The sequence below is a fragment of the Orcinus orca genome, chromosome 9 (assembly GCF_937001465.1).
Source record: "Orcinus orca chromosome 9, mOrcOrc1.1, whole genome shotgun sequence".
NCBI lineage: Eukaryota > Metazoa > Chordata > Mammalia > Artiodactyla > Delphinidae > Orcinus > Orcinus orca.
In genome coordinates, this window is record NC_064567.1 from 5,187,480 (window position 1) to 5,203,078 (window position 15,599).

Consider the following 15,599-nt stretch of genomic DNA (forward strand, 5'->3'; position numbering starts at 1 on the left):
CCTTCTACAGAAAGTCTACTGGGATTTTGATGGAGTATAGTATTAAATCTGTAGGTCAAATTGTAGAGAATTAACATCCTAACAATATTGAGTTTTCTAATTCATGAATATAGCATAGTTCTCCATCTATTTAGGTTTTCTTTAATTTCTCTCAGCAATGTTTTGTATTTCTTATCGCACAAATCTTAAAATTAAGTTTTCATATTTTTGATGCTATTGTAAATTGCAGTTACAATCCCACTATTTTTTATTTTGAACTGTTCGTTGGTACTATATAGAGGTATAGTTCGTTTTTATTATTTTTTTAAATAAGTTTGTGGGGTCTTTTTATTTTTATTTTTTTGGCCGCATGGCTTGTGAGAATCTTAGTTCCCCTATCAGGAATCGAACCCAGGCCCTTGGCAGTGAGAGAGTCCCAACCACTGGACCACCAGGGCATTCCCACAATTCATTTTTATGTTGACCTTTTATCTTGTGATCCTGATAAAGTCCTTTACTCTATCTAGTAGTATTTTTGAAAAACCCCTGTGATTTTCTACACACTTGGTCATAGTCTGCAGATCGACAGTTTTATGTCTTCCTTTCCAATGTACATGCCTTTTATTGCTTTTTCTTGCCTACAGCAGTGGCTAAGGCTTTCACTACAAATGTTGAATGTAAGTAGTAAGTACAGGCATCCTTACCTTGTTACTAAACCAGTTTTTTATTTGTTTGTTTTTAATGATACTCTACCTATAGTTCTCCATAGATGCCCTTTATCAGGTTGAGGAATTTTCCTTCCGTTCTAGTTTGCTGAGTTTTTTACTGTTAATGGGTATTGAATTCTGATTTTCCTGCAAGATCCTAAGCCTTTTCTCTTGTATTATTAAATCATAATTAACACTAATTCTCTAATCTTAAAGCAGCTTTGCATTCCTGGGATAAAACCCACTTGTTCATAATGTACCATCCTTCTTACGTATACTGGATGTGATTTGCCAATATTTTGTAAGGGAATTTTAATTCTATATTCATGGAGGACACTGGCCTATGATTTCCTGGTGTACTGCTTTTAAGATGAATAGTTAAGGCTTGCTCATAACGTCAAAATTTCATAAAGTTTTCCAGAAAAGGTTGTGTATTACTGACACAGTTTTTTCCTCCAGTGTTTGATAAAATTCATCAGTGAAACCATCTGTGCCTGCAGTTTTCTTTGAGGAAAGGTTTTTAAACTACAAATTCAATTTATTTAACAGGTGTAGGGACAGTCAGGGTATCTATTTCTTCTTTAAAGAAATTGTTTCTTTCAAGGAATTCATTTCATTTAAGATATCAAATTTATTGGCAGAAATGTGGTTCCTAATAAGCCCTTACTCATTTATAAAATACAGTTTATTTTTTACAGCAATTTTAGGTTCACAGCAGAATCGGGAAGGAACTGTAGAGCACACAGCTTCCCCAACACCCCTGCGCCAGAGCGGGGTCTTCGTTAGAGCTCGTTAACCTGCCCTGACACATCACTGTCACCCGAAGCCCATAGCTGACGTTACAGTTCACTCTTGGTTTGGTGCCTTCTGTGGGTTTTAACTACCATTACGGTAGCACATGCAGGAGATTCACTGCCTGAGGAATCCTCTGTGCTCTGCCTGTTCATCTTCCTCCCCCCGCCCCACCGCTGGCAGCGAGTGATACTTTACTGTCTCCATGGTTTTCCTTTTTCCAGAATGTCACAGGGTTGGAAAAATACAGTACGTAGGTTTTTCAGGCGGCTTCTTTCTGTGTAATAACACATTTAAGATTCGTCCATGTTTTTTTCTGTGGCTGGTTTCTTTTCAGCACTAAATATTCCATTGTCTAGGTGTACCACAGTTTATTTATCCGTTCACCTACTGAAGGACATCTGAGTTGCTTCCACGTTTTGGCAGTGACAGATAAAGCTGCTGTAGACATCTGTGTGCAGGGTTTTGATCGTATGATAAGAGTATATTTGGTTTTGCAGGACTGCCGAACTATCTTCCAGAGAGGCTGCCCCCTTTTGTGTTCCCACAAGCGGTGAATGAGAGCGCCTGTTGCTTATCTCTTTTAACATCTGTGGAATCTCTAGTGAAGTTGCCACTCTCACGACTGATGCTGGTAATTTCTTTTTTTTTTGGACTAGGGTTTTAACAGTTTGATTAATATTCTTGATCCAGCTTTTGGTTTCATTAATTTTTTATTTTCTCATTCATTTCCATCCTAATATTTAATATTTCCTCTGCTTCTCTGCTCTTCTAACTTGCTCTTCTTTTCCTACTTTAAAGTGGAAGCTTGTCATTGATTTTAAACTTTTATTCTTTTCTAATACAGCCTAGTTTGTAAAGTTTCCAAGTACTGAGTTAGCTACATCCTACAGTCTTTGGTATGTTGTGTTTTCATCTTCAGGCAGCTGAAAATAGCCCTTTGATTTCTCCTTTGACCTACAGAGTATTGGGAAGTATGTTCTCGGCTGATTTTCAAATATTTGAAGATTTTCCAGGTATTTTTTATTGGCTGATTGATTGATTGCCGCACCGTGCGGCTTGTGGGATCTCAGTTCCCCAACCAGGGATTGAACCCAGGCCCTCAGCAGTGAAAGCGCAGAGTCCTAACCACTGGACCACCAGAGAATTCCCCCAGGTATCTTTTTCTTATTGATTTCTATTACTGTTATTCTTGTTATTGATTGCTAATATAATTTGCATGAGGTGAACTTGTATAAGTCTGTATAAAAAGTTTATGGAGATTTCTTTAGTATCCTGGAATATGATCTCTGTTGGTAAATATTTCATGTGTACTCGAAAAGAATGAGTATTCTGTGTCAAGTTGGTTAATAGTACTGTTCAAGTTTTCCATATCCTACTGTTTCATCCAGTTGTTTGATGATGTATGTTGATATTTTGAAGTTGTGTTATTACGTATATAAATGCTAGACATTATTTCCTCTTAATGAATTGACACCTTTATCATTATGAAACAACCCTCTTTATCCCTAGGAATATTCTTTGCTCTGAAATCTCCTTTGTCTAATATTAACATAGCCACTCTAGGTGTCTTCCAATTGGTGTTCAACAGGCATATACATATTTTCCCGTCCTTTGCTTTTTAATTCACTTGTGTCGTCATCTTCAGAGGGAGTTTCTGATAGGCAGCATATAGTTGGATCTTGCATTTTTATCCAATCTAACTGGGGGCACTTAGACCCAGTTACAAAAAAAAAAAATTATTTTTTATTGAGGTATAGTTGATGTACAGAGTTATAAAGGTTCAGGTGTACAACATAGTGATTCACAGTTTTTAAAGGTTACACTCCATTTACAGTTATAAAATATTGGCTATATTCCATGTGCTGTACAATATATCCTTGTAGCTTATTTTATACATAGTAGTTTGTACCTCTTAACCCCCTAACCCTGTCTTGCCCCCCCCACCCCCTTCCCTCTCCCCACTGGTAACCACTAGTTTGTTCTCTGTATCTGTGAGTCAGTTTCTTTTTTGTTATATTCACTAGTTTGTTTTATTTTTTAGATTCCACATATAAGTGATATCAGAGTATTTGTCTTTCTCCGACTTACTTCATTTAGCATAATACCCTCCAAGTACATCCCTATTGTTACCAATGGCAAAATTTCATTCTTTTTTGTGGCTGAATAGTATTCCATTGTGGGTGTGTGACTGTGTGTATGTGTGCACACATCTTTATCCATTCACCTGCTGGTGGACACTTAGGTTGTGTGCATATCTTGACTATGGTATATAATGCTGCTATGAACATTGGGGTGCATGTATTTTTTCGAATTAGTGTCTTTTCTTCTTCAGATACATACCCAGGAGTGGGATTGCTGGATCATACGGCAACTCTATTTTTAGTTTTTGGGGAAAGATCCATACTGTTTACCATAGTGGCTGCACCAATTTGTGTCCTTACCAACAGCAGTGGTCCCCAACCTTTTTGGCACCAGGGACTGGTTTCATGGAAGATAATTTTTCCATGGATGGCAGGTGGGGGGATGGTCCAGGCGGTAATGCAGGCGATGGGGAGCGGCAGATGAAGCTTTTGCTTTGATTTGTAAATACCGAAAAATCCTTGCATCCTTGAGATATATCCCACTTCATCATGGTGTTTGATCCTCTTAGTATACTGTTATTTTTTAAATTAATTAATTAATTTATTTATGGCTACATTGGGTCTTCGTTGCTGCACGCGGGCTTTCTCTAGTTGCGGCGAGCGGGGGCTACTCTTCGTTGCGATGCATGAGCTTCTCATGGCGGTGGCTTCTCTTGTTGCAGAGCACGGGCTCTAGGCGCAAGGGCTTCAGTAGTTGTGGCTCACGGGCTCTAGAGCACAGGCTCAGTTGTGGCTCGCAGGCTCTAGAGCGCAGGCTCAGTAGTTGTGGCGCACGGGCTTAGTTGCTCTGTGGCATGTGGGATCTTCCCGGACCAGGGCTTGAACCCATGTCCCCTGGATCGGCAGGCGGATTCTTAACCACTGCGCCACCAGGGAAGTCCACGTGTTTTTCTTGATGAGTCTGGCTAAAGGTTTATCAGTTTTGTTATCTTTTCAAAGAACCAACCTTAGTTTCATTGATCTTTTCCATGTTTTTTTTTTAGTCTCTACTTCATTTATTTCTGCTCTGATCTTTCTTTCCTTCTACTAATGTTGAGTTTTGTTATTCTTTTTCTAGTTCCTTTAAGTGTAAGGTTAGGTTGTTGGAGATTTTTCTTGTTTCCTGAGGTAAGCTCCTATTGCTGTAAACTTCCTTCTTAGAACTGCTTTTGCTGCATCCCATAGATTTTGGATCATTGGGTTTTCATTTGCCTCTGGGTATTTTTTTTTTTATTTCCTCTTTGTTTTTTTCATAGATCCAGTGGTTATTTAGTAGTTTATTATTTAGCCTCCACGTGTTTGTGGTTTTTGCAGGGTTCTTTTCTTGTAGTTGATTTCTAGTCTCATACTGTTGTGGTTGGAAAAGATGCCTGACATGATTTCATTCTTAAATTTGCCAAGGCTTGGTTTGTGGCCTAGCATGTGATCTATCCCGGAGAAAGTTCCCCCATGCACTTGAAAGAAAGAATGTGTATTCTGCTGCTTCTGGATGGAATGTTCTATATAAATCTGTTAAGTCCATCTGATCTGTCATTTAAGGCCAGTGTTTCCTTATTGATTTTGTTTGGATTATCTGTATATTGATATAAGTGGGGTGTTAAAAGTCCCCTACTATTGTTGTGTTACTGTTGATTTTCCCCTTTACATCTGTTAATATTTGCTATTATGTATTTAGGTGCTTTGTTGGGTGCATATATGTTTACAATTGTTAAATCATCTTCTTGAACTGAGCCCTTGATCATTATGTAATGTCCTTCTTTGTCTCCTGTAACAGTCTTTGTTTTAAAGTCTATTTTGTCTGATGTAAGTAGTGCTACTCTGTCTTTGACTTCCGTTTGCATGGAATACGTTTTTCCATTCCCTCACTTTCAGTCTGTGAGTGTCCTTAGATCTGAACTTAGTCTCTTATAGGCAGCATATGTAGAGGTCTTGTTTTTGTATCCATTCAAACACTCTGCGTCTTTTGATTGAAACATTTAGTCCATTTACATTTAAAGTAATCATTAATATGTACGTTCTTATTGTCATACTGTTTTTGTAGGTCTTTTTTGTTCCTTCTTTTGTTTTTCTCTCTTGTGATTTGATGGCTATCTTTAGCGTTATGCTTGGATTCCTTTTCCCTTTTTGTGTATCTATTATAGATTTTTGGTTTGTTGCTACCATGAGATGTGTGTATATATGAGTATGTATGTATATATGTATGTTTTCAGTTACTGATCTCTCGATTTCAAATGCATTTTAACAATCCTGCATTTGTACTCCCCTCCCCTCATGATTACTGTTTCTGACGTCGTATTCTGCACCTAATTATTTTGTGTATTCCTTAACTGCTTATTGTGGATATAAATGATTTTACAACTTTGTCTTTTAACCCTAACTTTGTACATGGATGATTTCCTACCTTTATCTTTGCCTTCACTGATGAGCTGTTTCGTTTCATCATTTTCATGTTTCTAGCTGTGGCTTTTCCTTTTCCGCTTAGAAAAGTTCCTTTAACATTTCTTGTAAAGCTGGTTTGGTGGTGCTGAACTCTTTCAGCTTCTGCTTCTCTGTAAAACTTTCTGATTTCTCCATCAAATCTGAATGAGAGCCTTGTTGGGTAGAGTATTCTTGGTTGTAGGTTTTCCCCTTTTATCACTTTAAATATACCATGCCTCTCCCTTCTGGCCTGCAGTGTTTCTGCTGAAAATTCAGCTGGTATTATGGGAGCTCCCTTGTAAGTAACTTGTTGCTTTTCCCTTGCTGCTTTAAATATTTTCTCTTTAATTTCTGCCATCTCAATTACAATGTGTCTTGGTGAATTCCTCCTTGGGTTAATCCTGTATGGGGTTCTCTGTGCTTCCTGGACTGAGATATCTGTTTCCTTTCCCAAGTTAGGGAAGTTTTTGGCTATTGTGTCTTCAAATATGTTCTCAGCGCCTCTCTCTCTTTTCTCCTTCTGGAACCCCTATAATGTGAATATTAGTGCATTTGTTGATGCCCAAGAGGTCTCTCAAACTGTCCTCATTTCTTTTCATTCTTTTTTTCTGTTCAGTGATTTCCACCGTCTTCCAGGTCATTGTTCCTCTGTATCATTTAGTCTACTGTTTTTTTTTGGTTGTTTTTTGTTTTTGTTTTTGTGGTACGCGGGCTTCTCACCATTGTGGCCTCTCCCGTTGCGGAGCACAGGCTCCGGACGCGCAGGCTCAGCGGCCATGGCTTACGGGCCCAGCCGCTCTGCGGCATGTGGGATCTTCCCGGACCAGGGCACGAACCCGTGTCCCCTGCATTGGCAGGCGGACTCTCAACCACTGCGCCACCAGGGAAGCCCCATTTAGTCTACTATTAATTCCTTCTAGTGTACTTTGCATTTCAGTTACTGAATTCATGTTAGGTTGTTCTTTATATTTCCTCTTTGTTAAAAGCTTCTAGCTTCTTGCTCTGTGCACCCATTCTTCTCCAAGCTCCTTCATCATCTTTACGACCACTACCCTCAGCTCTTTTTGGGTAGGTCGCCTGTCTCCACGTCACTTAGTTCTTCTCGGTCCTCTGTTGGGAACATGTTCCTCTGTCACCTCCTTTTGCCTAATGTCCTATTTGTATGTATCTTGTAGGTTGGTTACATCTCCCAATCTTGGTGAAGGAGCCTTTTGTAGGAGATACCTATGCGAGCAGCACACTCCCCTCTCCTCACCAGAGCTGTATGCCTTGGGGTTTCCCCCTGTGAGGGCTGTGTGGGGTCCTTCTGTTGTGGCAGGCTGACTACTGTGGGCAGTCTAGTAGGCTTGGCCCTGCCTCGTGCAGAGGCTGCTGGTTGACAGGGCTGAGTCGCGAGGTGTCTGGCTGCAGACTCCCTGGGGCTGCTCCCTGCCCACAGGTGGGTGAAGCCAGGCCCTGGGGTTAGTGCCAGCCTACGGGTGGACAGAGCAAGGTCCTGCAGTCTGGTTCCAGGGCCCAGGAGTCCCACAGCTGGTATCAGATTGCTGATGGGTAGGGCCAGTTCCTGACAGTTGGCTGCAGGGTCCAGGATGTCCTGAAACTTACGTTGGCCTGCTAGTGGGCAGGGCCAGGGCCCAGCTAGTCCCAGGTCAGGATCTAACCTGCTAGTAGGTGGACTGGGGCCGCAGGCTGCAGGGCTTTGGTTTTCTTTTGGCTGGTGGATGAGGCTGGTTCTGAGGCTAGAGCAGGCCTGTTGACGGGAGGCACGGGGGCCCAGGGTCTTTGACTGGAGGTTCCTGGGTCTTGTGCCTGCACACTGGTGTTGGGGCCAAGTCCTGGGCCCTCTGGTGGGCAGGGCCATGTCCAGGGGCAGCCAGCTCAGGGGGTCTTAAGGCAGCCTGTCTGTTGGTGAGTGGGGCTGTGCCTGTGCCCAGACTTAGCTGCCTGGCCTGAAGTGTGCCAGCACTAGTGCCTACAGGCTGTCCTGAGGCTAATAGGCTAGAGGGAGGATTCCAAAATGGTGCTTACCAGCACCAGTGTCCCCACGATAGAACTAGCTGCCAGAAATGGCTGCCACCAGCATCTGTGTCCCCAGGGGGAGCTCCAGTTGCCTCCTGCCTCTCCCAGAGACTCTGCAAGATCAGCAGGTAGGTCTGACGCAGGCTCTTTCCAAATTATGCTTCTGCCCTGGGTTCCCGGAGCATGTGAGATTTTGCATGCATCCTTTAAGGGTGAAGGCTGTACCTCCCTCAGCCCTCTGTGACTCCTGAAAGCAAGCCCCCTGGCCTTTAAGCCAACTACTCTCTTGGAGCTTGTCTTCCCAGTGTGAGACCCCCGGGCTGGGGAGCTCAACGTGGGGTTTGGACCCTTCACACTCCTTTCGTAGGACCTTTACAATTGTAGTTAGTTATTCTCCCGTTTGTGGGTCACGCACCCAGGGTATGGTACTTGACTGCAATGGCAACTCCATCCCTCCTACCTGTCTCGTTGTTTGGTTGTAGTAGCTCTTTTCTGGTTGGTAGGTTCTGGTCTTTCTTTATCATCAATGGTGGTTCTGCAAATAGTTGTAATTTTGGTGTGCCCATTAGAGCAGGTGAGTTCAGGGTCTTTCTACTTCGCCATCCTGGCCAATCTCCACCTAACTTAGGAGCTTCCAAGGTGCCACGGGGGCTGGACTTCGTTTCCAAGAGTTGAGGGCCCTCACGCAGGTCGTCTGACAACACTTGGTGAGGCCGTGCGGACACAAGTCAGGGTCAACTGGACCCATTTACATTTAATCAAATTACATTTAATGTGATTTTGTTGTATTTAATCATCCTGCTTTTTGTATCCTATATGTACCACCATCTGGTCTTTAAAGTTAAATGACAGACAAAATGTTTAGTATAAATACGAACAATATATTATTCTCCAGCATGTTTCAAATTGGTACTTAAAACTGCTTTGTGTGTCCAGATAAAATAACTGAAAAAATACCCTATGAGACTATGTCTCCTCTGAGATGTAATTTTGGTGGGAAAAAACTCACTTTATATTAGGACATTTACAGTATATACAGATGATTCCTAAATTTATATCTCTAACTGAAATACATCTTCTGAAATCCTGACCTCTATATCCAAATAACTTTAACACCTATTTAACAACTCTACCTGGGTGTTTCACAGGTAACTTTAAAGTATTCAAATTCACATACGTTCAGCTTCAGACTCACACAGTTCAAGCTAAGAAACTGAAACATCCCTAAGGTTCGGGCTGCTACCTACCTGTTACTGGTTCATCAGCCGAATCCCTGTGCATTTCTTACCATGTATCACGTACGTAGGATAACTCAGACCACAGACCCCAATACAAAACGAAAGAGAAGACAAGAAATCCTAGATAATTAAAAGGATCCTTTATTGTAAATGTATATAGTACCATAATTCATCAAAATAATTTATAATAGTTAACTCTCTTAAATATAATCTTATAAATGATGCCTTCTGAAGTTAAACGTAATGTGGATTCAATCAGTTTATTTAAAACTATTTAGAACATGGTATTAGAAATTTAAAAAAAATTAACTGTCATCTACAAAATCTTCTAAGAAAGGAAATCATGACAAGTTCCTGATCAGATAAATGCCACTCCATTATTTAAGGGGATTAAAAGGAAGCATAAATAAATTTGAATAGACATGTCAATTTCCTGGGCTTTATCCTTCTATAGAAACCTGACTCTTTAGAGAGTTAATACTGCATTCTGGTTTCCTACCGTAAGTAAGAAATTCCTTAACAGCAGTTGAGAAATGACCTGAACCTCTTGGTGAACCATACTTCTTCACCTCCCGATGGTCCCTCGGGGCTGTGACCTCTACTGTGGCTGCTGTCTCACCTCTGCTAGGGTCCCAGGCGTCTCCGTGTTGAGGACAAGCGTGACAAATCGCCGTTCCAGCCACAGCGTCCACCCTAACCTTCCAAATGCCACTGCTGTGACGAGGAGCCATCACAGATGGCCATGGCGACAAAGCCTCTGCGACTCAGTGGATCAACCGCTCTCAGGCACTGTCCAACCGACACCTGGTACAGCCGATTATTCCTCTGAAAATAAAGTGGTGGCAAGAAAAAAATACCACCAGTTACTTGCTTTAAGTTAAAAAACTTATTGCCAGAATATGGTAGAGACAGTAATCTAGAAGAGACGTGGAACATTTCACATTACTTACTTATTTATGGGATGCTACAAACTCAGAACAACCTTCTACAAGGTAAGCAGGACATGAGCCCCTCTGCCGAGCTCCCTCCCTCAGCCTTGTCTGTCTCCTCACCCCAAAGGTCCACTGCTGGGATCCTCCTGACCCGTGGCATTTCATGAGTCGTGGGGGGTCTGATGAGCGAGTCTCTGACATATCCAGGCAAAGGAGATTGTTTAAAACCAATTCGTGCTCTTCATTATAAATCCAAATCTAAGGAAGAAAATGAAAGATCAAAACCTCAAGTTTTGCTTCAGATTCTGAAAAGCAGACGGCACGACACTTCACACATTTGTGGAAGAAGGGATTTATTTTGTATGGTCTCTTGCAGCAGGAACAGACCAGCTTAGAGAAAGTGAGGTGCAATTCCAGGAAGAAATGTGAGCAGTGGTTGAGTTAACTTAATTGACTGTATTTGAGCACAAGATTGTAGATCTTCCCCAATTCCAGGATTTCGCAATTACACAATGCTTTTAATTCTCACACTGTGTAGAACTGAAGGAGCCCAGTGAGGCGGCTGGTTTGCCTTCTGTACAAGGAAAACACATGAGGCTATGATTTTCATATTTCCCTCATCTGTTGGGCAGTGATGACTGTGCATAAGCTGTCATATCCCATCATCCTGTGGAACAGTATACTCTATTCCCGGCTCATAATAACATTTGCACTGAGATTACAATTTCATTGATGGCCCCAAAGCAGGATTCTCCTTAGACGTGCAAATGATCTTTGAGGATAGTTGTCTTTATGGTGTCTCAGATTATTTTCAAGAACAAAGGCCTGAAACTGGCTGAAATGGCCAAGTGCAATGAATAACTGTATTCTCCAACATGCACCATCACTAAATTGAAAAGGAAAACATTTTCTCCTATCCTCTGAATTATTTTATTCATTACTGCTTCTACCTACAGGCCCAAGACGTATGTGTGCTGCCTCTTGGTACAAAGAGAAGGCTCCCCATCGGCGCCATGACAGCCCCAGTAAACACAGACGCTGATGCTTTACAATCTCCACACGTGGCTCCGAGCGCTGGGAGTGTGCCACGTGTGACTGAGGAAATGAAATCTAACTAAAATGAAATAAAATTACCAATCCAACAGCCACATGTGGCTAGGGTGTAAGTGCAATTCTGTGCAGTCACAACATAGTACAGACAGGAGAGTGTAACTCCATCTCCTCAAACCTCTTGCAGTTTCTGGAACAAATTTCACCAATCTCATCCTACCACAACCTAAACCACCAAAACCTCACTACAATTTAACACTTCCATGTCTACAACACTGACACCTCTCGCACCCAGACGTGGCACAAAGCCCTCTTTAAACCATGTTTTCCAGTATGTTAACACCTTAGATAGCGTGCATGAACTCTCCTAGAAATAAGATGTGATCTATGAAATTTCAAAGGACACACTCTATCCAAAAAGGGCCCAAGTGTTCTTTTCATTCTTGAATGACCCCGTCCACCACTCAGATGGAAACGTAAGTAAATGAAGCTTGCTTACTTACGACATGTTCTGAGCATTACAGTCTTGAGGCACTACAACTAGGAGATTAGACCAATGTTAGGTTATGCTATTTTATCAGATACAAAGCAGTTTGCAATAAGTTTTCTGCTTATTTTTAGGTTCACTTAATATCGCTGAAAGGACACATTAAGTTGAGAATAAATTATTTGAATGACATGAATTGAAATTGTGCTGTTTCCTCTGATGAACTACTAAAAATCAGTTAGGAAAACTCAATTTCACAGAAAACTCTACAAAAGATATTCTGATTCATCCAATGCAGATTTAATGTTCTGGGCCAGAAAGAAGATGCATGTCCTTTGCCATTTCTAACAAATTCATATAGCTTTCAATTAATTCTATATAACTCAAATTCATTCTGTGTAACTGCAAAGTACAAATAATGCTCTAAACAAACAAAATATTACTATGACAAACAATGACCAGAGGTAGGGAAAATGTACAAAGGAGACCACAACAGTATTAGATAGATGATCTCTAAAATCTCTTAAAATCATTCCCAGCATAAACAACTTAACTTCAGCAAGTGGTGCTGGGAAAGCTGGACAGCCGCACGTAAATCAGTGAAGTTAGAACACACCTTCACACCATACACAAGACTTAAATACAAGACACGATACCATAAAACTCCTAAAAGAGAACACAGGCAAAGGCAAAACATTCTCTGACATTAATTGTATCAATGTTTTCTTAGCTCAGTCTCCCAAGGTAAAAAAAAAAAAAAGCAAAAATAAACAATGGGACCTAATCAAACTTACAAGCTTTCTGTATAGCAAAGGAAACTGTAAGCAACGAAAAGACAGCCTACAGACTGGGAGAAAATATTTGCAAATGATGTGACTGACAAGGGCTTAATTTCCAAAATATACAAACAGCTTATACAACTCAACAACAACAAAAAGAAACAACCCAATCGAAAAATGGGCACAAGGCCTAAACAGACATTTCTCCAAAGAAGACATACAGATGGCCAACAGCACATGAAAAGATGCTCAACGTTGCTACTTATAAGAGAAATGCACATCAAAACTACAATGAGGTACCACCTCACAGTGGTCAGAACTGCCATCATTAAAAAGTCTACAAATAACAAATGCTGGAGAGGGTGTGGAGAAAAGGGGAACCCTCCTACATTGCTGGTGGGAATGTAAACTGGTGCAACCACTATGGAAAACAGTAGGGAGGTTCCTCAAAAAACTAAAATAGAGCTGCCATATGATCCAGCAATCCTACTCCTGGGCATATATCTGGAGAAAACCATAATTTGAAAAGATACGTTGCACCCCAGTGTTCATAGTAGCACTATTCACAATAGCCAAGACATGGAAACAACCTAAATGTCCATCAACAAATGAATGGATAAAGAAGATGTGGCACATATACATAATGGGATACTACTCAGTCATAAAAAAGAATGAAATAATGCCATTTGTAGCAACATGGATGGACCTAGAGATTATCATACTAAGTGAAGTCAGAAAGAGAAAGACAAATATCATATGGTATCACTTATTTGTGGTATCTAAAAAAAAATGATACAAATGAACGTACCTACAAAACAGACACAGAACAGACTTGCGGCTGCCAAGGGGGAGGGGAGTTGGGAGAGGGATAGATTGGGAGTTTGGGATTAGCAGATGCAAACTATTATATAGAGAATGGATAAACAACAAGGTCATACTGTATAGCACAGGGAACTATATTCAATACCCTGTGATAAACCATAATGGAAAAGTATATGTATAACTGAATCACTTTGCTGTACAGTAGAAATTAACAAAACATTGTAAATCAACTATGCCTCATTAAAATAAATTTTAAAAAGCAAACAAAAAACCCCAAAACAATATAATTTTTAAAAAGTCAGATTAAAATCTTGATGTCTGCCCCTCCCTCCTCAAGGCTGACTGCCAGCAGCTTCCCTTTCCTTCACTGAAGGACACTGTCCATGGACTGGCTGAGAGCCCAGAGGCCTGACTCACCTGATTTGGGTCACTGTAGTCACATGCCTTAAGCACTACCAGGCCTCCTTTCTGACTTGGGCGGCCCTGGGCTGCCAGACACTTGTGGGTCTGGAGGTGATAGAGCTGTAAAAGAAGAGATTGCTCCTGACAAGCTGGTAGGTATAGAAAGACCAATGTCAGAAGATGCCTTAGAATGCTAGAAAAGGAGGTTTTAGAGGAAATATGAAAATATTATTCCAGAGGTATGGATTCTAAAGGTCATAAAAAGATAAGCATTTTTTATTACTGAATTCTAGCTTTAGCACATAGGAGTATCACAATAGAGACTTCAAGGTTATAGGCAATTTTAACAATACATGCAGGCAGTGTCAAGTAGAAATTCTACCTAAAGATACAAGTTTACTAATCTACTATAGGGGGGGAAGGAAATTAAATACCATCGCTCCACTAAAATACCTTAAAATGAAACTCAGGAAATAAGAACAAAAGGCACAAACAGACAGTACGTAATTAAATATACATACCTAACTGGAGACAAACATTAAAAATGCCATAGGAATGCCAAAGGTGAGATACATAAAAGAAGCCAAGAGTATCTAGTCTAAGTAAAACGATTAGTTTAATATTAAATGTGATTAGATATGCAAGGCAAAAATAATAATGGTAAGGGATTTCAACTGTATGGACATACACTGGTACCTATTTTTACTTAAAGAGAAAACACCTAGTAAGAAGAAACACCTTGATGACTTTTATGAGATAGAACAACAAGATAGGAGAAGGCTGTAGGCTTAATCCTAGCCACTTAAGAATTGCTGGCATTGTGGAAGAACCAGGGGAGGGATGCCTTCTTTATAACAGAAGGGAAATTCGGGCAACACTTCCAGGAAGCAGATTCTAAGAAATGATTCAAGAAAAAGGTATGATCTTATGGCTAGACATCTAAAATTGAAGTGATATTATAAAACTGAAGAAATTTTATAAGAACCAAAAAGGGAATATCTAAAGAATTGCGGTTGATCAATGGGTTTCTGCTAAGCTCGGATGACTGCTCAGGACGTCGGAGGTAAAACCTGACTTGGTACCACCACTTAGACCCTGACCACCCTTTTTCACTTCCTGTCTGCACTCAGTTCCAGAGCTGAGGCCAGCAGTATACAGCTGCCCCATTTCTCCTTTGTTTTCCTTTTTGGACTGGTCTCTAACAAGTGAATTTTACACTCACTCACATTGCCTTTATTTGTATATTCACATTTATAGCTATCCTCTTGGAAGCCAGCACATAACTTAGAGAAGCCATGTTCTCTTTAACACTGGCAGGTAAAGGATCTTAATATAAACAGGAAAGATATCAAAATTTCTAAGGTCTTACACCTGAGTAGAGGAAATTCTCCCAAAAAGAATATAATGGAAGGCAAGCCAGGGGCTATCCTTAAATATTTTAAGTCTACAATGTCATTTATTATATCACACAACATTTAATGAAACATTTTGCTAGGATCACTTTCTTACCCTTCCACGTTGGAGGACTTTGGGGCGTTTTGGCCCTCTATTGATAAAAATGGGTTGCTGGGGTTTGGCATTGGACCCAGATATCTGCATCTCTGGGTAAATATTATCCAAATACCATTTAAATGATTTACAATTCAACTTCTTCCTCAACTCAACGCGCTCACTGATATTTCCATAGCTTCTGGTTCTCAGATCAGGTCTTAAGGAAAAATACTGCTCCTGAATTTTAAAAAGAAAAATGAAAAATAATAGATTTTTTGTTTAAATGAATCACACCTCAAAAAAGCCATTACAAAGAAAATACTGAGAGCTGCATATGGCAGAAGAGGAGGTGGGAAGGAA

General features: G+C 40.6%; 1 protein-coding gene across 7 annotated transcripts in view; it reads right to left on the reverse strand.

The window, feature by feature from the left end:
• Positions 1-9,394: 9,394 nt before the first annotated feature.
• Positions 9,395-15,599, reverse strand: part of GALNT11 (polypeptide N-acetylgalactosaminyltransferase 11) — a 54,712-nt gene continuing 48,507 nt past the window's right edge. For 6 of the 7 annotated variants that reach the window (XM_033408358.2, XM_033408360.2, XM_033408359.2 and 3 more), the window contains 4 exons: positions 15,258-15,476; positions 13,764-13,868; positions 10,329-10,466; positions 9,395-10,101 (listed from right to left, as the gene is read on the reverse strand). In XM_033408358.2, coding sequence (XP_033264249.1) covers positions 9,970-10,101; positions 10,329-10,466; positions 13,764-13,868; positions 15,258-15,476 — 594 coding nt within the window. In that variant the 3' untranslated portion in view covers positions 9,395-9,969. The remainder of the gene's footprint in view (positions 10,102-10,328; positions 10,467-13,763; positions 13,869-15,257; positions 15,477-15,599) is intronic. The other variant, XM_033408361.2, reaches the window with a different exon arrangement.